We start from the raw sequence: 22,584 nt of genomic DNA, 5'->3' as shown, positions 1-22,584 counted from the left end.
ATTCTTTAACACATTCATCATCAACATTTGCTGTATTTTGGTTTTGAAAATAAAAATTGTAATAACACTGGAGTCTCGGATAACGTATAGAGTTGGAACATGTAAGTCTGTTAAAATTCTGAAATATAAGTGGCACCTCAATATTTATGTCTGGGACGTCCACAATTTTAGGCTTTGAAGTCAGGACATCCAACTTTTAAAAGCTAGCGAGCGGAAGCGCTGGGGTGGTATTCCAGTAGCTTCTTAAAAGATGAGGATAAGAAATAATCTTATCTTATTTTTTTTCTTAACTAAAGATAAAATTGAGATATTTCTTAAGTGGTATTCCGAGGAAAATCTTAAGTTTATCTTTATTAAGATTTGCCTTAATCTATTTTTATCCTCAAAAGGAACGAATGCTAATTTGCATAAATTTTCGTTTTTTACCGTTCTAAATAAAGTAACGGAAGTTTCAAATGCTCATGCGGAAACATTTGTTGCCAGACTATAATGTCAACAAATATGGCCGACATCGATAAGAAGCGATCGGCAAATTTCAGTGCTAATGATTGCTTGTTGCTGGATTATTATGAATAAGCCGGCTCAAGAAGGGTCTATTTTGACCCGCTATGCTTACCTGAAAAGCAGATTCAACCCATGTAAGTATTAACAAACGTTATTTATCATTATTCGTTATGGTGTAGCTATCATAGTGTGAAGTATTTTGACATATTTGCGCTCTTGTTTTGTACACATATTTTTTTCAAGTCCACATAGTTAATAAATTTGACACGATCATGCATTTACACTTACTTTTTATATAAAATATTATAAAAATTGATTTTGAAACTGGTTAACTAAAATATGTTTCAATTAGGTTATTTGACAGATGAAAGTAGTAAATGTTTATGACAAGCAAACACAGAACAGTTTTGCTTACAGGCATATTTATGTTGTTTATATCTTTAAGACACCGGTGACACACAAGGGGTTGTTGTATGTAGTGGGTGGCAGCAATGGATCGTCAATTCTATTCACTCTGGAATATTACGATCATTGAGGCGAATGTGTTGCTGTCTTCCAGCATTATGATTGGAGGCAGTCGTGGCGTCACAGTGTTTGACCAACGCTCATATTGAATGTCTCTGATCTTGTTGATCACATTGTATTTTGTCAAAAGAACACAATATACTGCCTTTTAAATAAAAACAAGAGATGTGTTTGTCAATAACACAATGCACCCTACTGCGCCACTTTGATTTATTTTATTTTTTTTAACATTTGGCAGGTACAGACAATTATCTCCCTTTAAAGCTTATTACTTCCCTTGGATTTGTTTTTTGACCATTGATCTTGAAGGATGACGTTGACCTTTCACCAATCAAAATGTGCAGCTCCATGAGATACACATGCATGCCAAATATTAAGTTGCTTTATGAAGTGACATAGAAGTTATGAGCATTTTTCAAAACCTAAACGCAAAGTGTGATGGAAAGACGGACGGACGGACAGTTCGATCACTGTATGCCCTCCTTCGGGAGCATAATGAAGATTAAAAGACTGCATTGTGTTGACAAGGCTGCAAGGATATGAAAAGACTCAGAAAGAACTTTAATGAGCACCAAGAAAGAATATTAATTAACAAGATGCGTTTGTGAAACACAATGTCCCCCTATATGACGTTTGACTTTGAAGTAACCTTGACCTTGGGAAGGATGACCTTGACCTTGACCTTTCACCACTCAAAATGTGCAGCTCCATGTGATACACATGCATGCCAAATATCAAGTTGCTATATTCAATATTGCAAAAGTATTCATGAAATAAGCGATTTTGGCCACATATATTTGACCTCTGACCTTGAAAGATGACCTTGACCTTTCACCACTCAAAATGTGCATCTCCATGAGATGCACATGCATGCCAAATATCAAGTCGCTATCTTCAATATTGCAAAAGTATTTATAAAATAAGCGATTTGGGACACATATATTTGACCTCTGACCTTAAAGGATGACCTTGACCTTTCACCACTCAAAATGTGCAGCTCCATGACATACACATGCATGCCAAATATCAAGTTGCTATCTTCAATATTGCAAAAGTATTCATAAAATGAGCGATTTTGGCCATATATATTTGACCTCTGACCTTGAAGGATGACCTTGACCTTTCACCACTCAAAATGTGCAGCTTCATGAGATACACATGCATGCCAAATATGAAGTTGCTATCTTCAATATAGCAAAAGTTATTGCAAAATGTTAAAGTTGGCGCAAACAGACAGACCAACAGACAGACCAACAGACCAACAGACAGGGCAAAAACAATATGTCCCCCACTACTATAGTGGGGGACATAAAAATTGACGCGATTATAGGGAACATATTTATGTTCTAAACAAACAAGACAAAGATGATATGACTTTCGATGATTAAAGCTGAATTCAAAAAGGTTGTTGTTTCAGAGTAAAAAGTGCTCATGTCTGAACACTCTAATGACAAGGAAAAGTTATATCATTCTTACCCTGTGGTCCTTGCGAGTATGTTATAGTAAGATAGAAAGATACTGGACGGCTATGAGAAACAGGTAACCACCTCTATAATCATGCATTTGGTTTGCTATATTAATTTCATGTCTAGTTTTTTTGGAATTAACATTTTGACTGAAAATGATAAGAAATATGAACATTGATAATGCTCCATGGTTATGAATGCAAAATAGAGAGAATCTGGTTCAACTGTTGGGACTATTGGAAGTCATTCAATGAGATGGATTACACCTGCAGACAAATACAAGTACAAATTGAACAAGATGTGTTTGTAAAACACTATGTCCCCCCATATATTTTACCTTTGACCTTGAAGGATGACCTTGACCTTTCACTACACGAAATGTTCAGCTCCATGAGATACACATGCAAGCCAAATATCAAGTTGATATCTTCAATATTGCAAAAGTTATGGCCAATGTTAAAGTTTGATGCAAACAAACCAACAGACAGGGCAAAAACAATATGTCCCCTAGTAAAGACTGGGGGACATAAACAGTGGAAGCCTTATAGGCACAGCTGTCATTTATTCATTTTATACTGTCAAAGAGTCAATACCAGTATACCAAACTAGATTTCCATGTTCAACCCTTACAACACAACATTATTTCTGGACATTATAATGGACCTTCCTCCAAAGTTGCATACATGTCCACCTACTGTTAACAGCCTTTCAAGCATCAAGGGAGACAACCTTCACATGAATGTTGACACCCATTGATTGTTGGACTTTTCTGAATACTAATAGTTCTCTGCGTAAATAATTTTACTGTCCAGTTCTTTTTTCCATAATAACCCCCCCCCTCACATTTTTTAATCTTACAAATAATAGAAACAAAGTCAAGAGGAAAAAACAACAGCAAGGCAAATAAGTATGTATGCATGTCTATTGTATATTTGACATTTATAATTTGATAAATAACCACAACATTTGGGATCTGAAGAGAAGATGTATTCAAATTCTAACTCATATTATAGTCTAGAACTATTGGCCTAGACACAATTACAGGACTTAACAAGTCTAGAACTATTGGCCTGGACAACATTGCAGGACTTCACAAGTCTAGAACTATTGGCCTGGACAAAATTGCAGGACTTCACAAGTCTAGAACTATTGGCCTGGACAAAATTGCACTTCACGAGGGCAATAACGATTTAATTATGAGAGCAGGAGCTATGGGCCTTTTACACTGCATTTCCCATCATTGAGATCAATCTACCAATGATGTGTCAAGTTCAAATGTCCAGTGCTCCAGCAAGCCCTAAATCGAAGGGCGCACTGCCCTGCCCTTCCGAAGCTCCGCCCTGCCCTTCCGATGCTCCACCCTGACCTTTAAAAAAAATTGAGAACGCCTGTGCTTCTCTAAAGGAAATGACTGAGGTTAATGGTGTGTTTGTGGATAAACTTCGTCCAAGTTAATAAAGACAAAGTGAAAAATCAAAGCCAACCAAAGAAAATGTACCATTTGAAGGCTTTAGCGGTGATGAAGAAAGTGAGGATGAAAATTAAAGTGTCGACTACTCATCAGAGCTGAGGAGTAACACACATCAGAAGGATTTCCTCAGCAATGTTGCACCAAACTACCTGTCAAAACTTACAAACAACCTGAAAAACAGGTTCATTGAGACAGAAATTCTTGAGTGCATGAAAGTGATCATACCTGAAAATATTAGCACAACTGACTAAGTCGCCAGTTATGGCACAGAGGAGATCAAAAAGCTGGCAACCCACTTTGTGAGACAGATCTCAAAAGTGGAAGAAGAAACAATGGAGTTCAGGCTGTACAAAAGGTTGCTTAAAAGCAGTTACAGTAAATGCAGATGACAGCTATACTTATGAAATCTGGAGATCTTCCAAACATGACTGCAATATTGAAATGTTGCATTGTGATTTCTGTGACCAGTGTGCAGCGTGAAAGGGATTTTGGCACCCAGAATAGGATTAAATCCAAATACAGAACAAGCATGAAAAAATCAACACTGGATGACCTGATGCGCATCTCAGAAGATGGGTAAGAGCTCAAAAATTTTAACAGGACACTGACCATAAATTATTGAAGGAGAAGAAATTCAGGAAATCGTTCAAAATTTGAAGAGAAAAAAACTTTGTAGTAAAATAATTAGAAATTGCCTGTGTATTAAAATGTATGCTGTATTGCTTGAATGATTATTTTGCTGGGACTTATTTATCAAGACCAAATTTCTTTCACAATGTATGCTTTATTATTTTTGTGTTTATTTTCAGGGACTTAATTATGCATGTTGTACCACAGTTGTGTTTATGTGAGTTTGTCATTACAAGCAGTGAATATGGTTGTAAAACCAAATAGATTAATAATGTATAATTAAGTTAATATTTTGCAACTTTGAACAGCCTGGCTGTTCTGAAGACTTATGGCATGTGGATCAGGTTAGGGTTGACCACGGGACGGAGTTCTACCTCTGCCATACTGATGAAAAATCAGAAACAACAATGGGAGTGGTGACCTCCGAAGACAACAAACTGTTTGAATTGTCGGTCAACTGGGGATCACGCCAGGGCTCAGTAAACAAGGACGCTTGTTTACCCGACACATTTAATACTATTTCATGGAATATTGCTGGACTTAATTTTAGATATATGGAATAATTATGATATTCTTAAAGAAATCGTGATGGTTTATGGTTTAAGTGTTTTTTTAACTTAAAAGCAGAGTTAACATGCAGAAACAAAATACTGCGGCACGGCAATGAGTAAGTTTGCTTTCCAATTAAATTATTACTGAGATGGCTATGTAAATTTTCACATTTTTGTGTGTCAAGTTATCTTCCTAGCATGGAAGAATGCATTATAGTTTCCAATAAAATTTGGTTCCTTTATTTCCCATACTGGTTAAGGTTGCGATCCCTAGCCATCTTCACTAGTTTAAATCATACAATAGAGTGCATGTGACCTGAGATTAACTAGAACTTGTAAATAACAGACTAACACAGTGTTGGTTAACATGATAAAACGAGAGCGCCGATGGCGTTAAAAGCATAGGTGCAAGATACAGGGAAGAATGGCGTCACGTGGTATAATGTAGTTCGATATCGCCATCCGCGAATTTCTCAAATCAATAATTTCAAACAATTACCGACTATTTAAATAGATAATCTTTCCATTTACATCAGTGTTTGAAACGCTTATGAAAAATAATTACCCAAGCCTTTCAAAATTTAAGCACGGACAGATCTGTATCTTTTCATAAATGAAAATAGACGCTACCCTATTCGTCTGCGTCAAGAATTTGTCGTAAAACTTGTGGTAAGCGTTAGATGCAGACGTGCACAACAGATTGAGTTCTGAATACAGATTTCTGAATGCAGATTTTTATAGAAACTCCTCAAAGCAGTTACTTCCCTTGCTTCGCCCGGTCAGTAACTTCTAGTATAAGGGAGGCCACTGCGTAGGAGATTGAGATTTATAGTGCAGATAGAATTGTTTTACGAACGAAATTTGATTTAGGTTATAAGAAGATTTTTTGACATAAAACGGTCTTAGAAAAATTCACTAAAAATGGTGTCAGCAATATTCTTGGAAGAAAACGTTAGAAAAACGTTTCCAATTTTTTTTTGTAAGAATAACCATATACTAAATTAAATAGATATTTCGTCTGATTTTTGATCAGGTAAGGCTTCATAATGAGTAACCGAGCGATGTGGATTTTTGAAATGTGGTATATACCATAAGCATAGGTGCGTAAACGCACCTATGCTAACCAGGATCAGCAAGACATGGATTATCAACTTGTGAAGTATTGTGTTTTATACCTGGTGTCAATAAAAACAAATATATGGATTTGATTGTTATGTTGTTTTTTTTCTTGGAAATGTGGCAACAATAAAACTTTTTTTATTAAATGTATTTAAACTTCATATCCGTTTAAAGTACGGGAATCTGTTTGATTTAAATGTTTATTAAGGAGTATGTCAAATACACATAAGGGTCATTGCAAGAGTACAGCTGAAGGCAGGAGATGTACACATAAGCTTTATGTTCAAAGTCGTTCATACTAATTAACTAATTTGCCAGTAAAAAGAAAAAGTTAGTACAGTCTGTCCTAAGAAATTCAGATTCAAATATACCAGAAGAATGAGGCACATGTTTGATATTTGTTCTAGCGTTCAAAAAGTGAACCGAACAGGTAGGTAAATGAATAAGTGGAGCTAACGGAGGACATAGTTCCAATTCATTGATTGAGTTCAGACTGTAATATAGTTCTATTGTTGTTTTTTTTGTGTTAAAACTTGAATTATGAGCTCCAAACAAGACACAGTTGCCTTAAATCAAAGAAAAGTCTGAGGGTTTGTTATACAGTTATTCAGAAAAAAACAACAACATAAAATTCTGTTCTATAAAGGCACACAGATATATAATCAATGTGCCCCTTTAATCTGAAAGTAATTGTTTCAGTATCAAATAGAGCATTGAAAAAACAAACTTTTAAGACCTATACTTGGGTAGATTACATGAACGTACTTTTAAGACCTGTCGGGAATGCAACAACAGTGTGTGTTTAAAAGAAATTATTTCCTAATTTTTATATAAAATAAATAATTATATAGTGTCTATATAATTTTTTCAGACTGGCATCAGGAGGTATATGGCCGGAACTTAGATTTCGAGACAGTGGGAAAGGAAGATTTGGCTAAAAACTGCGCAAGTTGTATTGCGAGGCCACGCCTAAACCAAACGAAACAAGAGTGCCAAACTGTCACAAGATACGCCCGTTCGAAGGTTTTGGACACCATGCTCAATGCTTGAAATGCACTAAGTGACCTCAAGACCTAGTTATTGACTTGGCATGACCCATATTTGAACTTGACCTAGATATCATTTAGATGTAACATCTGACTAAATTTGGTGAAGATCAGATGAAAACTACTTCAATTAGAGAGCGGACACCATGCTAAATGCTTTAAATGCACCATGTGACCTCGTTTTTGACCGGGCATGACCCATATTCGAACTTGACCTACATATCATCTAGACACAACTTGTAACCAAATTAGGTGAAGATCAGATGAAAACTACTTCAATTAGAGAGCGGACACCATGCTAAATGCTTGAAATGCACTAAGTAACCTCGTGACCTAGTTTTTGACCCGGCATGACCCATATTTAAACCTGACCTACATATCATATAGACACAACTTTTGACCAAATTTGGTGAAGATCGGGTGAAAACTACTTCATTTAGAGAGCGGACACCATGAAATCCTTGAAATGCACTAAGTGACCCCATGACCTAGTTTTTGACCCGGCATGACCCATATTCCAACTTGGCCTAGATATTGTCTAGACTCAACTTCTGAGCAAGTTTGGTGAAGATCGGATGAAAACTATTTGAATTAGAGTCCGGACAAAGTGGCGCCGTTGAAAATGCACTAATTGACCCTATGACCTAGTTTTTGACCCGGCATGACCCATATTCGAACTTGGCCTATATATCAACTAGATGCAACTGCTGACCAAGTTTGGTGAAGATCGGATGAATACAATTTGAAATAGAGTCCGGACAAAGTGGCCCCTTTGAAAATGCACTTATTGACCCTATGACCTAGTTTTTGACCCGGCATGACCCATATTCGAACTTGGCCTAGATATCAACTAGATGCAACTGCTGACCAAGTTTGGTGAAGATCGGATGAATACAATTTGAATTAGAGTCCGGACAAAGTGATGCCTTCCGCCCGCCGCCCGCCCGCCGCCCGCCCGCCAAGGGGTTTCACATAATACGTCCCGTATTTTATACGGGCGTATAAAAAGTGAGCAGTCACTGCCAGAGCACCACAGAAATGAATACCACAGGAACACATTGGTCAATCTAGCAGAAACTTTGAAATAGTTTGAGATATTGAGTTTGTACGGAGCAACCGCACTCTAGATGGGTTTCACAAAAGCAGGACAGAAGCTGGGCTGTCAAGGCCTACACAGCATACAGAAATCCTGACAAAATAAGACCTTGGGAAAGCAGCAACCTATCTTCAGAAGTATGATAACTCTCCAGTGATACTACGATAAGCAGCATGGTACGTAATCGCAGTGCATTTTGTTACTAGGGGCATGGAATTTCACCATCAGCTGAGGAAAAATAGCATTGACTTCAAAGGGGATTCAGACTCGCAGTATATAATCTTATACCAAGAAATCAAACATAACAAGAGATGTGTTTGTCAAAAACACAATGCTCCCTTCTGCGTCGCTTTGAAGAATTATATTTGACCTTTGACCTTAAAGGTTGACCTTGACCTTTCATCACTCAAAATGTGCAGCTCCATGAAATAAACATGCATGCCAAACATCAAAGTGCTATCTGAAGCGACATAGAAGTTATGAGCATTTTATGAAATCTAAATGCCAAACCTAAATGCAAAGTGTGACGGAAAGACAGACAGATGGACGGACGGTCCGATCACTTATATGCTCTCCATTGGGGGCATAAAAACCACCAAGGGAGAGCAAACTCAACAAATCTCATGTCTGAAAAGCGAATCTATGCAACAGGTGAATGTTTGTGTCCAGTGAAGATTCTGAAACTATTTGTTGAAAAACAAAGTCCTAATACAACCATGCTCTTTAATCAATTTGACAACAAGGCCATTCTTCACGCAGAATCATCAAATACATGGTACACAGAGAAGCCATTACCAAAACAGTCTTTTGAAAACTTTATAAAGAATATCAGAACCAGTGCCAAGCTCTCACAACGTCAATGCTTGCAAGCACAGGTGGTTAGCGTGTGGCTATGATATTAATTAGTGAAATTATCATTTTGATTGATAAATACTCATATTATAACGAAAAATCAACTTTTCTGAAAAAATATATTTCACTATCAAATATATATATAACAAGGTATCCAACTCAAAATCACCCGAAAACGGGGTGCATCGCTCTGCACAGTCATAACTTTCGAACTCTATCGAAGTATCATTGAGACAAATCTTCTGACCAAGTTTCATGAAGATCGGACAAGAAATGTGGGCTCTAAAGTGTTTACAAGGTTTCTCTATAGCCAAATAAGGAAAACTGCCCCGCCCACTGGCGGCCATGTTTTTCATCGGGCCGTAATCACTGTTGAACTCAACCAACATACCATTAAGACAAACATTTTGACAAAGTTACATGAAGGTTGGGTATAAATTGTGACTTCTACAGTGTTTACAAGGTTTTTCTTTTCTTTGACCTAGTGACCTAGTTTTTCACCCAGCATGACCCAGTTTCAAACTCGATCAAGGTATCATTGGGACTAATCTTCTGACCAAGTTTCATGAAGATCTGACAAGATATGTAGCCTCTAGAGTGTTTACAAACCAAATGTGTACGGCGGACGGACAGATGACGGACAAAGACCAATCACAAAAGCTTACCTGAGAAATCAGGAGAGCTAAACATCGGCCCAGCAGTTTATGAGAAGACGATGTTAATGCCTGCTGTGCACCACACGCATGCACAAACAGATGACGCAGTATGATTGAAGTTCCCAAGCCGCAACATGTGCTGGGGTAAGCCAAATAGTATTAAAAACAGGTACACTTACATCCAATCATGACTTTTTTAACAGTTTCCACGAAATCTGGGCAGGGATCACCCTAGAGGGCGATGAAGACGACAGTCTGGACTTCTCTAAGGTGCAGCCTCTTGTTTACAGCACATGAGCTAGTCTTAAGGACTTGTGTGATGTTCCTGGGGAATTCATAACCAAGTTTGAGGAATTCACAGTAAATTGTGATGGTGACACCATGTACAGTCGGCCAGTATCAGAATCAAGTAGAGAAGCTGTTAGACTCAGAATCCAGAACAACTTCAAGTTTGAAAGATATGAAGATAGTGATGATGAGGAGAAGGCTGAAGTTGATTATTGCCGCTTCAAACCTATTCTTAAATATTACCAGCAAGAAAAGACTGTCAAAAAGACATTCAGTAATTACATAGAAATGGTTGTTGAAAAAATTCAAGACAGGTTTCAGGACTAGCAAGTTCTGAATACGATGAATGCCCTTGTGCCTAAAAACATTAATGGTTGAAAGTGTGTCGCCATGTTTGGCAATAGAAAATAAATTCCTAGATTCTCATTCCCGCCCGCCCATCAAAAATTGTCCCGCCCAAATGTTTTTTATTTATTTAAAAATATCCGTAAAAAATTCGAACTACAAAATACTGAGGAAGAAACGGCTGAACGAGTACGAAAATAGCGAAGTGTGAATCGGCAACTCAATGTCTCCGAGACACTTATTGATTTTTAACTGCGCACGAGAGTCGTCTGAAATTTAAGTGATCAAGCGAAAACAACTGCAAAATGTTCCTTATTTTGAAGTGTAGAAACGGCATTACAACCGTAAAAGATTGGTACGGGGTGTCAAAATTTGCCGAAACTTTAACTCTTGCGGACTTGTACAATGAGCTCATTTGTGGTTTGTATGATAAAGCCCCATCGTTGAAAATTGACTACCCGAAAATCGTCTGTGCCTTCGTCGGCGAAATAAATCAGAATTGTAACAGGTGTCACCCGATGTTACAGTAAGTCAAGCTGCCAACTGTCTAGGAAATTGTATTGACTTTAGTATTGGAGACACCCCTGAAACTTTCCATAAATCTTCACCATGGACATCGATAAGAAAAGATGCTTTCACTTTGCTTATGTCAGCAGCCAACAACCCAAAACATTTGCCACCCAAAAAGGCACCAAATAATGCAAAAGCCAGACATTTAAATGACATAATAACATGGCTGAAAGATAGTGACACTGGATTCACGTCCTTTAAAGGGGCCTTTTCACAGATTTTGGCATGTTTTGAAGTTTGTCATTAAATGCATTATATTGATAAATGTAAACATTAAATTTTAAAAGTTCCAGTAAACAATCAAAAATAAAATTTAAAAAAGGAAAAAAATTAGCCCGCAGCAGGGCTTGAACCAGTGACCCCCAGATTCCTGAAGTAAAAACGCATTAGCCAACTGAGCTATCCTGCCAAGCATACTTAAGTGCGTATTTTATATGTTATATAAGCAATCTTCGTAGTTTCTCAAATTTAAACGACAACAACAGAACTCTCCAAATTATTTAATCGTTTCGCGTTGCAACGCTTTATAATTTTTAGGTTTTTAAATCGCCAAAAGATGCATATAATGGCTATATTAGACCATGGCCAATGTTCAGTAATACTGTTTCCTCACAAATATCATAACTTAACCGAAAATTTGCGAATCTGAAACAACTTTTTTCAATTTTGTCAATTTACCAAACCGTGAAAAGATCCCTTTAATGCCCCAGTACTTGGAAGTAATCTAGTCAACTGTCTCTCTGACATTCTTTGGTATATTGACGGTAAAAATGACACTTAAGCAGGGAGAGCTTGTGGCATTCCAGATCAGCTTGAACATTTTCAAAACTACTTTAAGCCTGTTGATAGGAAGCCCAAAAAGTCGGACAAAACAAACTTGAAAGAACAAGTCGTAAGAAACCCTGCAACAACTTTCCTGCTGCTCTGTGAGGATAGCTTTCTAAATCTTGAATGTGGACATCTGTCTGTCAGGTACAGTACACTCCACGCGTTTTCCCCAATTTCCCTCCATACTCCGCGGGTTTCGACCTGGAGGGAGATTAAGAAAATCCCGCTATACGCGGCGTTTGCATGATTTTGGACGCGGCGGTTAACGATCGGCAAAACTGATAAGCCAACGCGGCGGCCCTCGGCGTTGGCAACGCGGGGGAAACTCCGCGTTTTACGAGATAACGATCAATTTAATTTTGTTTGACTTCCTGATTTTCAAATAAAATTACATTTATTACAAGTACATACATGTACATGTAGTATAATATTTACAATAAAAAAACCCAACCAAGATAGATCGATCCCGACGTGGTTGTAGAAGTAGTTGTTGTTGTATAGAAAACTCGTTGATTTACGACACACAAAACGTCGTCTTTTAACTAATACTTACCAAATTAATATAAACACAGTTTGCAACATTGTTTTTATTTTGATAATTTAATCCAAAGTTTTCATGTTAGCAGGTGATTTTCTATACTGAACATGTATACAAATGACCAAGGACCCTAAAAATCTCGCAAATCTGTGTGAATTGACAGTTTGACGTAATCAAAGAAAAGCCGCTTCCTGTCTACAGGCATAACTTACTCAAGTAAACACGTTCAACGAATGCATAAGGAATGGTTTTAATTGTCGGAACAAAGTCAATTCTCTGCTCGCTAATGCATTGATTTTCTCTTTGTTTGTAGGTTATTCCATTGATTGCTAAAAAGTGGAAACTATTGAGTTGATAATTGCATTTAATATTCACAGTTGTATTCTTGTTGCGTCGACATTCTAAACAATGTTTACCAGTAATTATGGACCAAATCGGCAGAGTGACATTCACACATGTTAATCCCTTTTGTCAAAACACCGCAGACAGCAGTCTACACAATAGGTCAGTAGACAAGCTTTGCGTGTTTTCATAACGTCAAACACTTAAAATCCAGTTCCGCCCAGATGTCTTCTTTAATCAGTTTACTATACAATTAGTGTTAAAATAATTACTCTACTAAAATACCGTAACGATAAAGATTCGGCGTGTTCGATTTGAAATTATTTTAGAGGAAATATCAACTTTTTCGCGATATAATTTCGTTAATAAATACCAAAGAAACTTTTAACCGAAATCAACAAAATTCAATGTTCTCTGCCTACAAAGTTTGTATAAAAAAATCAATACACGCACGCTTTGCAGGAGTATACATTGTACCTTGACCTTGTACATTGCAGCATAATTTTCGCGCGCTTTTGTCGGGAAATATACATGACTGTATATTGGAAGCATTTGTAAACGTCGTGTTAACAATTAAAAATCGTAGTGTGTTTCGGATTACGAATTATTATTCTCATTTGGAAATTTTACGGAACATTTATTCTTGTGTCATATGTGTTATGATTTAAATATTAATTTGTCAAATGTATTATATTAGACTAATTCATATCGTAGACGTACCTGTGTATTAAAAAACATAATTTTTATACGTATTAATTTTCTATACAATTATCTTTTTTATACATGTACTACAGTATTTAAACAATTTATTATAACAATGTTTTTATTTTTTGGCATGCCCAGTAGCACACTGCTAACGCGGCGTTGCGCGGCGATCACTGATAAGAACGGTAAGTGTCTGCATTTACCGACTAGCCTAAAGTAATACACGCCGCGGGAATTAGCGAACGCGGCGTAACGCCGAGCGTTTTATCGAGTTCACCTCGCTCTTCCAACGCCGCGTGAACACTCGCTAGCAGAAAAAACCCGCGGAGGAAGCGCGTTTTTTGGGGAAAACGCGTGGAGTGTACTGTATATAAAATGTTATTTTCAATGGGTACCAAACTTCTGTTTTGTTCCTGCCTGGTTCCTAAAATTCAACAAACTTCATACCATAACATTTTTTAAATAGTGCATATTTGGTAACCCATCTTTTTTATAGAAAACAGATACATTTCAATAAGTTATGTGATATATGATCAGATTTAATACAGTAAATTATAATTATACAGGTTGCTATAATGTACAATGTTATATAATTATGTGATATAAAGTATATAAGGTAAAAACGAATGTTTCTTTTTCATTTAATTTCAGATGGTTCGTTTACTGGCTAAGTCTGATATCACAGTTTATCAGAAACTACTGAGGAAAACTACTCGTTCCGCCTTGGAAGCCACAAAAGAAAAAGCTGGATACAAACTAGCTTCCAAGGTCGTGAAGCTCTTATTCTTTGAACAGGAACTTGCCATTTCATGTGGACAGGGTTTGCGACAAAAGAAAGGAGACGTAAGACCTGCACTTGATTCAGCCAGATTAGAAATCCTGAAAGGTATAGAAAATCAGATCAATTAAGTGCAGTTCTATTTTTGATGCTGCCTTTTATTTAAAGATGTTCTCAAAACTGGAGCTGTTCTAGTGTATACAGATTTAGTTGCAATCGGCTTTAAAAGAGTTCAATTGATACAAAAATATCATTTCAGATTACGTTACTGCATGGTGCAGGATGAATGGCAAGGGAACCCCAAGGGAGAGCGACATAAATGATGTCATCAAGGAACAAGTTAGCTATGCCAGGAGACCAGAAGAAAAAGTTCTGCAACATGATTGAATCTTTCGTTATGTTTGTGTACATAAATTGTGTCTGAAATATTCTTTTTCATCCATAGCTATAGTGTATGATGTTTTCAATGACTGCTAACACATTAGAACCTGATCAGATGAGATTATGAGCATATGATCTGGATCTTCATTCACTGATTGTGATGGCTTTATTTTATAATAGCACCACACAGATTAAACATGATGAAATCAAGCTAATGCTTTTTAATATTTCTTATGGTTATGTTTACATGCATTTGCCATTAATGTAAGGCTTGCATGCACATTTAACACCATTCTGTGTGATGTGACATGATAGTGATGACTTAATGTTTGAAATTCCATAATGGCGCCAGAGGCATTAAACATGATAAAATCATGATAATGCATTTAAATATGTCTAATAAAAGTAAAAATATTTACATGTTTTTGCCATTGAAAATAGATGCTAGGCCTGTGTTCACATTTAGCACAATTTGATGTAACATTACATCCGATGTCGCCATTTGACATTGATTGTCACTAAATTTTTTTCTCTTTAACCTGTATTTGAATATTTTAGTGAACATTAGGACCCAGTTTAAACAATATTTTTTCTTCGAAATTTGACATCCAGTATCAGTGTTGTTAAATCAAAAAGGCAAGTTGAAAGAAAAAAAAGAAAAGGGATTTTTTGTATTGACATTTACAGAGTTGGCATTTCTGAATTCTATATATTAAAACAAGAGCTGTCAGAGGACAGCGCGCTCGACTATTCGAGTGCTTGACAGTATAAAGTAAGCCATCATGGAGAGGGGGGGGGGGGGGTATAATGTGGGTGTGGGGTCATTTAATAGATGATCTTTCATAAATAAGGAAAACAAGAGGGCCAAGATGGCCCTAGTTCACTCACCTGAGAGGAGTCGGTTCATTTAATCTTTAGCAAACGTAAAACTTGACCTAGATATTGTCCAGACAAACATCCTGGTCAAGTTTCATCATTATTGAACCAAAACTCTGGCGTATGGAGTGTTTTTGTTTTTGTAAGATTTTACCTGGTGACCTATATTTTGAGTTGACCCCCATACCAAACATCAAACTTTGCTTACAAAAATAAATATTTTGACCAAGATTCATAAAATCTGAAACAAAATTGTGACCTCTAGAGTGTTTACAAGGATTTTGTATAATGAAAATTTGGAAAATCTAAGGGCAATAATTATTACATTAATTATATGATTTTGCTCATTATCAAACTTGACTGAGATCTTTCAGCAACTTTCATAAAGAATGCTAGAGTGTTAACAAACCAAATGTGGACGAACAGATGGCGGACAAAGACAAATTCAAAAAACCTCACCGGAGCAATTAGGTGAGCTAAAAAGTGTGTTTCACCGATCTGAGCCATTTTCCAACTTGTCCTAGAAATCAATAAAACCAATGTATTGACTAAGTCTCATGATGATTAGGCAAAAAATTAGACTTCTATAGTGTTCGATCACAAGGTTTCTCTCTAGCCACATAAGGAAAACTTCCCCCTCCCCTGGCAGCCATGTATTTTGATCGATCGGGACCATTTTTGAACTCATCTGAGATATATATATAAAACCAATCATTTCACAAAGTTTCATGATGATTCGGCAAAAAATGTGACTTCTAGAGTGTTCACAAGCTTTTTTACTATATAAATATAAAAAAACTGCCCCCCCCCCCCCCCCCCCCCCCCCCCCCCCCCCCCCGCAGCCATGATATTCAACTGACCGGAACCAAATGTTCTGACCAAATTTCATTAAAATTGGGCCAAAAATGTGACTTTTGGAGGCCCAATTTTAATGAAATTTGGAGTGTTTCACTATATACATATAAAGAAAAATGACCCGCCCACCGGCGGCCATGTTTTTCACCCATCTATACCATTTTCGAACTCGTGCGAGATATCAATAAAACAAATGTTTTGTCCAACTTTCATTATGATGGGGCAAAAATTGTGACTTCTAGTGTGTTTACAAGGTTTCTCTATAGCCAAATAAGGAAAACTGCCAAGCCCACTGGCGCCCATGTTTTTCAACGACCAGAACCACTTTTGAACTCAACCAACATATCATTAAGACAAACATTTTGACAAAGTTACATGAAGATTGGGTATGAAATGTGACTTCTACAGTGTTTGCAAGTTTTTTCCTCTTTTTTACCTAGTGACCTCGTTTTTGACCCTGCACGACCCAGTTTCTAACTCGACTGAGATTTCATTGGGACGAAGCTTCTGACCAAGTTTCATGAAGATCGGACAATAAATGTGGCTTCTAGATTGTTTACGAACAAATAAGGACGGACGGACGGACAGATGACGGACAAAGACCGGTCACAAAAGCTCACCTGAGCAATCAGGTGAGCTAAAAAAAAATATTTATTTTATTTTATTTTTTTTTGGGGGGGGGATTCTGGGGTGGGGCATGGTGGATGGTTTGGGTGGAGTGCATTGTGGTAAGTAAGGTAAGTGTTGTTATGTCAAAGTATGAATCAAATGTGATCATAAATAAAGAATTTATGGCAATTTAAGCGAAATGTTCAATTGTCTAAGTATAAAAGGGACATAATTTTGAGATGGTACACAAACTTTTACATAGATTTATCAATAATATGCATATTCTAAGTATAAAAGGGGCAATAATTCTGTCAAAATGCTTGATACAGTTGTCTGCTCTTGTTTACAGATTGGGGTCATGTTGGTAAAGAAGTATGCAAAATATAAAAGCAATATCAGGCTTCGCGAAATTGCCGGTCCGTCGGTCCTGACCGGCAATTTTTCATTTGGTCCGGCAGGTTTAACCAGAATGTCGGTCCTTGTGACCGGCAAAATAAATGTGAAATGAATGCAAACATATCATATTTTTTCAAAGTTGAAAATTCGAAGGGCAAACCTTTTACTACAGTCTACATCATGAAAATGAAATCGCTCATTGTTTTGATGTTTGCAATAAGTTTGTTACGTACAATTAGCAAATCCAACTGGTTACACAACACCTACTTCAAACTAAGTCGCAAAATCGGCAACTGCGTTCTAACAAAAAATCTTGATAGCTTTGATATATTTTTCGAGTAGATAAGGACATTGAAGTATGAATTTCTGTATGAAGCATTTCTTTAAAAAGGTTGTTTATTAAATATAAACAATGTTCTAGTATTATCTTTATAACATGCACTCGTCATAGGTCTCCAAAAATGTTATCATTTTACATTGTACAAGTTAGTGTCAGTAAACCGCAATTTTATTTTCGATACTTCTACAATCTTTAGTCTACGTTGTTAAAATGCGTAAATGGATATCATTGGTCAGTTAAATATAGTTTGACCAATTAGATGCCCTGTAACTGTTACATATTTCGCTGGATGTAAACATCCAAAATGTCGTTTTTACGCTTTTATGATGGCGCAAAGCCAGGTAAGAAAGGTAAGCTAACCGACGATAAGAAAAAAGAAAAAGCGAAAGAGTACGAGTCTCGAAGGGTGGAAAGATCTTTCCAATCAAAATGGAAAAATGAAAGAGACTGGCTTGAATACGACGAAGAAACGAAAACAATGTTTTGCACTTGCTGTAGGGCAAATTCACAATTCAGGTCAGTGTCTGTGAAAGGGAATACTTTCGTAGAAGGCAGCTGTAATTTTCGGCATTCGGCAATCGTTGATCATGAAAAGTCAACACCCCATGAGAAAGCTCTACGCATGTCAAAAACAACGCCATTGACGCCTTCAGAATTGAAAACTACCGAAGCTGGAAATGCCTTGAAAATGTTGCAGGCGGCAGAGCGTAACAAACTGTGTTACCTGTTTAGAAACGTTCATGCCATAGCAAAGAACAACAGACCAATTTCCGATTATAAGTGGTTATGTGAATTAGATATTGCTAAACAAATTGAAATTGGATCAACATATATAAACGATCATGCAGCAGTGAATTTTATCCATCACATTGCTAAGGTTGAACTCTCTCACACAGAAAAACAATGTAAAGCTGTTCCTTTTCTGTCTTTTCTGATGGACGGAACTACAGACATCTCGGGATCTGAGCAAGAAACATTGTATTTACGGTATTCCAAAACTGGCAATGTAACCGAGAGGTTTCTGAATACAAGTTCCCCGAAATCAACAACATCTGCAGACCTGTATGACCACGTAATTGATGTGCTCAAACAAACAAATATTGACAAAGGTAATTTAAAATTAACACCAGCACTAAAAGATAAAACTAAATTTGTGTTTCTTTTAATATTTATTTAAAAATAAATTTGTGAATAATTAAAACCATCAGCATCTGAACAAATAAATAATTGAAAGAAACTGTAAATATAAGCTTTGAATCACTGAATCAATGTTTGCTTAAGTAAATGTCATGATTTCTGCTCCTGCCATGGCAATGGTTTTATCAGAAAGAAACTAATATTCAATAATCAACCAACTGTATACATTTCAGACAAACTTGTGGGCATGGGTACTGATGGTGCTTCCAACATGACGGGTTCTCGTACAGGATTATCAACTTTGATGAAACAAAGAATAAATTCTGAACTAGTCAATGTTCATTGCTTATCGCATAGACTGGAATTAGCCTTCAGAGATGCCATTAAGAAAAACAAGCAGTATGAAAAGCTTATGACATTTCTCATTGGCGTACATTATTTCTACAAGAAAAGTCACAAACAAAAAACTGGCCTTCTCACAGCTATCTCCACTATCGGCAAGGGAGTGCTTCCACCTAAAGTTACAGGAACCAGGTGGCTACCTCACCTCTTCAGATCAGTTACAGCGCTTCTCAAGACTTTTCAGGCATTAGAAATCCACCTTGCGACTGCCAGTCATGGAAATCCTAAAGCAGAAGGTCTATACAAGCTGATGACAGATATAAATCTGTTAGCGTTCTGTATCTTTCTACTGGTATGAAATTCAATGTGATCATATTTCATTTTTGTAATTTTAAAGATTCAATAACATGATTAAAGAATCATGAATGTAATACATATTTCATCATTATTTTATACCTGCAAGGTTGTTCATCACCAATAAATTGTTTATTTAACATACAAACACTCATGTTGTAACAAACCTATTTAAATTAATATACTAGTATGGTATAAAGATTAACATATAACATGAAAGCAAAAAGAATTTAAGTGCATACATTCATTTCAAATGTGTATAATTATGTATATATATAATCTTCAGGATGCACTGGACCCAGCGATGAGGCTTTCCCTCAAGCTCCAAAGATCTGATGTGACGCTCTGTGATAGCCTGTGCTGGATTGAAAGCACAATGGAAATTCTACAAGAAAAGAAAGGAAGGTACTGTAGTCACCGTTCAATATTAAAATTTGCCATGAAATAAAAAGAAACATAAACTTATCAATAATATTAACCAATCGCAGTGTTAGTAATAGTATGATCTGTATCATTATGACTACTAGAAGTAGGTTGCATATTAAAATAATAAATTGACTGCTGGCTTGAAAGGCTACCTGAAGCTGCCATCGAGCTTCTACAAAAACGAACACATGAAGGGATAGCGCTTAGAGGTAATGCGTCAAGCATGAGCTATGCAGATGGCATCATTGATAGTCTGGTCGAGGCCATAAAGACAAGATTCGCAACAGAGTCGAAAAACATTCAGAATGCTACTAAGATTCTGCACTTGAGAAGTTGGCCATTAGGCAAATTGACAGGTTTAATATTCAGTTGATCCCCAGTTATTGCCCAAGTTCAATTGATATAGAAGTTTAGTTTCTTCAGTTGATGTTTTCAATGCAATGTTTGCATGCTAGCATAGTCTTTACAGGGTTTCATTGTTTGTTTTATTTTGGTTTGTTTGTTGTTGTTACAGCTAGTATAATTATAAGCCAACGTTTCAGCCTGTGTGAAAGCAGTTAAGAGTTAAGTGCAAAACTCTTGTCTGGCTATAGTATAAAGCTTTCTGTTAAAAATCAGTTCTCAAACGTGCTGTATTTCTAGTGATCGAACTCTGATAAATATTTGTTGTTCATTAATATAACAGGAGATTTCATTAACCTATCTGCAACAAGTAAAGTTGTTTGCTAAGTAAATTTAGAATGTAAACATTCATACTTGGCCAATATATTAATAATTTATATAAAACGTAATATTATATACTAAAACGTATGGTGTTGCATTTTGCCTCACTTGACTTGACTTCACTCATAATAATGGAACATTGAATGATGTATAAAAATTTAAGAGTACATAATTTTTTTCATAAATCACCAAAGAGCAAGCTGCAATGGTTGTGTTGCTTATTTCAATAAACAGAAACAACATATAATAATTATAATACTAATAATTACATCATTAGTTACAATTTGTCTCTTATAGATAAAAAGTTTATGGTTGCGTATATTTCATCACATAAAATGGTTAAAGTTTTAGCATGTGTTACCTTTATTTCAGAATATGGTGATGAGGACGTTCAACTGGTGTGTTCCCATTTTGAGAAAACGCTGAAGCGTGCGGTGGCAGAGTTCACACCAGTGGCAGCAATAAACGAGTGGAAACTTTTGAAGAAACTGGTGCCAAAAAAGTAAGTTTTGTGTTGTTTGTTTTAGTTAGGAAACCGTTTCAATTGAACTCTTTAAATTATTTGAAGAAAAACAACACAGAAATAATATACTTCCGGGTACATTCGGTTGAATACCTATGTAATGATAATGTTTTCAGGCATGGCAACGACTTATCAGACCTGGGATGGGACCAGGTACTGACAGGAGCAGTGGCAGATGATCTGCCAAATATCACCCTAGTGATTGACCTGCTGTTGACGCTCCCATCCACTAGTGTGCGTTGCGAGACCGCATTCTCACAGCTGAAACTCCTCAAAACTTGCAGGAGGCAAAAGATGGGGGAAACTGTTCTACTGGACCTGATGACCGTCAAGCTGTTGTCACCCAGCATAGATGCCTTCAATCCAGAATCTGCTATAGATTCATGGCTGGTAAGCTTAACTTGAAGTCAAGCTCATTTACAATATTAAAACATGCAACCAGCCACTATGTGCAGTACCTCCACCATGTTTTGGCAAAGTATTGTTTATACTATTTGTTATAATATTGATTGGGCATTGGAAATTTAACTTTTCAGGCTGAGCCTTCTGGTGGAAGACGGACATCTTACACACGCAGTCGCAAGCGTAAGCATGACCCAGAAACCACAGACATTTCTGCCCCATCAACTTCTTCAAGTGCAGTGATATGCCTGGAATCAGACTCCACTCACTCCGACTCAGAGGAAGATGCTGAAGTGCCTGTGCCCAGTGTGGTACAAATCACTAACTTCGAAAAGGAGATTGACAAACTGTGTGACAATGATGAAGAAGATATGGAAATCGAAGAAGATTGCGAAGACTTTCAAGACGAGATGACAAACACTGAAAAACTGCTGTCTTATTAGAATAAAGGCTTGTTGAGCTAAAATAAAGGGTTTTTCTTAATGTACATAGTTGTGTTGTTGTTTTTTTTCGGTCCGGCTAAATTTTCTCCGGACCGGCACATTTTCTGAAATGCCTGTCCGGATGACCGGCAGTTTTTTTCCGATTTCGCGAAGCCTGCAATATGTCAAAGGACAGGAAATATTTGGGGTGGTACGCAAACTTTAACATTTGCACGCTAACGCTAACGGGAACGCCGACGCTGGGGTGAGTAGGATAGCTCCACTATATATATTTCATATATAATAGTCAAGCTTATAACTAAAGAATGAACATAGTTTATCTTAAGCTTAATTTTTTTAAGCTTTTTTTTGTTTAGAGTGATAGTGGGGAACATTACTTTTGTCCAGTCTGTTGGTTGGACAACTTTAATGTTTGTTTAACATTAATAAACCCATTTCCTCATAATGACTTCATTTGATGTTTCTGC

General features: G+C 36.7%; 2 protein-coding genes and 1 long non-coding RNA gene across 4 annotated transcripts; 2 read left to right on the top strand and 1 right to left on the bottom strand.

Moving 5' to 3' along the window:
- Positions 1-7,814: 7,814 nt before the first annotated feature.
- On the bottom strand, positions 7,815-8,317 carry LOC127881151 (uncharacterized). Its single transcript, XR_008049931.1, has 2 exons — positions 8,113-8,317; positions 7,815-7,956 (listed from the first exon to the last, which is right to left on the bottom strand). It is a non-coding gene; the product is annotated as an uncharacterized LOC127881151 (long non-coding RNA).
- Positions 8,318-17,932: 9,615 nt separating this feature from the next.
- Positions 17,933-20,079, top strand: LOC127881147 (zinc finger protein 862-like). Of its 2 annotated transcripts, none has more exons than XM_052428829.1 (3): positions 17,933-18,876; positions 19,138-19,542; positions 19,887-20,079. In XM_052428829.1, exons 1-3 carry the CDS (start codon positions 18,072-18,074, stop codon positions 19,934-19,936), a joined length of 1,260 nt encoding a protein of 419 aa, XP_052284789.1. In that variant the 5' UTR covers positions 17,933-18,071; the 3' UTR covers positions 19,937-20,079. The 2 variants fall into 2 exon arrangements, with proteins under 2 accessions (XP_052284789.1, XP_052284788.1); XM_052428828.1 differs by having other exon boundaries at positions 17,935-18,876; positions 19,138-19,598.
- Positions 19,995-22,261, top strand: LOC127881150 (uncharacterized). The gene is made up of 4 exons (XM_052428833.1): positions 19,995-20,005; positions 21,122-21,251; positions 21,389-21,662; positions 21,809-22,261. The coding sequence occupies exons 3-4, from the start codon at positions 21,567-21,569 to the stop codon at positions 22,115-22,117; spliced, it is 405 nt and encodes a 134-aa protein (XP_052284793.1). The 5' UTR covers positions 19,995-20,005; positions 21,122-21,251; positions 21,389-21,566; the 3' UTR covers positions 22,118-22,261.
- Positions 22,262-22,584: the final 323 nt, after the last annotated feature.

This window comes from Dreissena polymorpha, chromosome 5 (genome assembly GCF_020536995.1).
Source record: "Dreissena polymorpha isolate Duluth1 chromosome 5, UMN_Dpol_1.0, whole genome shotgun sequence".
Taxonomy (NCBI): domain Eukaryota; kingdom Metazoa; phylum Mollusca; class Bivalvia; order Myida; family Dreissenidae; genus Dreissena; species Dreissena polymorpha.
The sequence above is the reverse complement of the archived record's forward strand: the minus strand, read 5'-3'. Positions and strand labels throughout refer to the sequence as shown.

What these genes read in the sequence shown, in the direction of transcription:
- LOC127881147 (XM_052428828.1), top strand. Translation starts at nt 18,072, where the DNA reads ATGTCGTTTTTACGCTTTTATGATGGCGCAAAGCCAGGTAAGAAAGGT. An exon ending in ACAAACAAATATTGACAAAG is followed by an intron (nt 18,877 to 19,137) that starts GTAATTTAAAAT and finishes TATACATTTCAG; the next exon opens with ACAAACTTGTGGGCATGGGT. An exon ending in CGTTCTGTATCTTTCTACTG is followed by an intron (nt 19,599 to 19,886) that starts GTATGAAATTCA and finishes TATAATCTTCAG; the next exon opens with GATGCACTGGACCCAGCGAT.
- LOC127881150 (XM_052428833.1), top strand. Translation starts at nt 21,567, where the DNA reads ATGGGGGAAACTGTTCTACTGGACCTGATGACCGTCAAGCTGTTGTCA. An exon ending in CTGCTATAGATTCATGGCTG is followed by an intron (nt 21,663 to 21,808) that starts GTAAGCTTAACT and finishes TTAACTTTTCAG; the next exon opens with GCTGAGCCTTCTGGTGGAAG.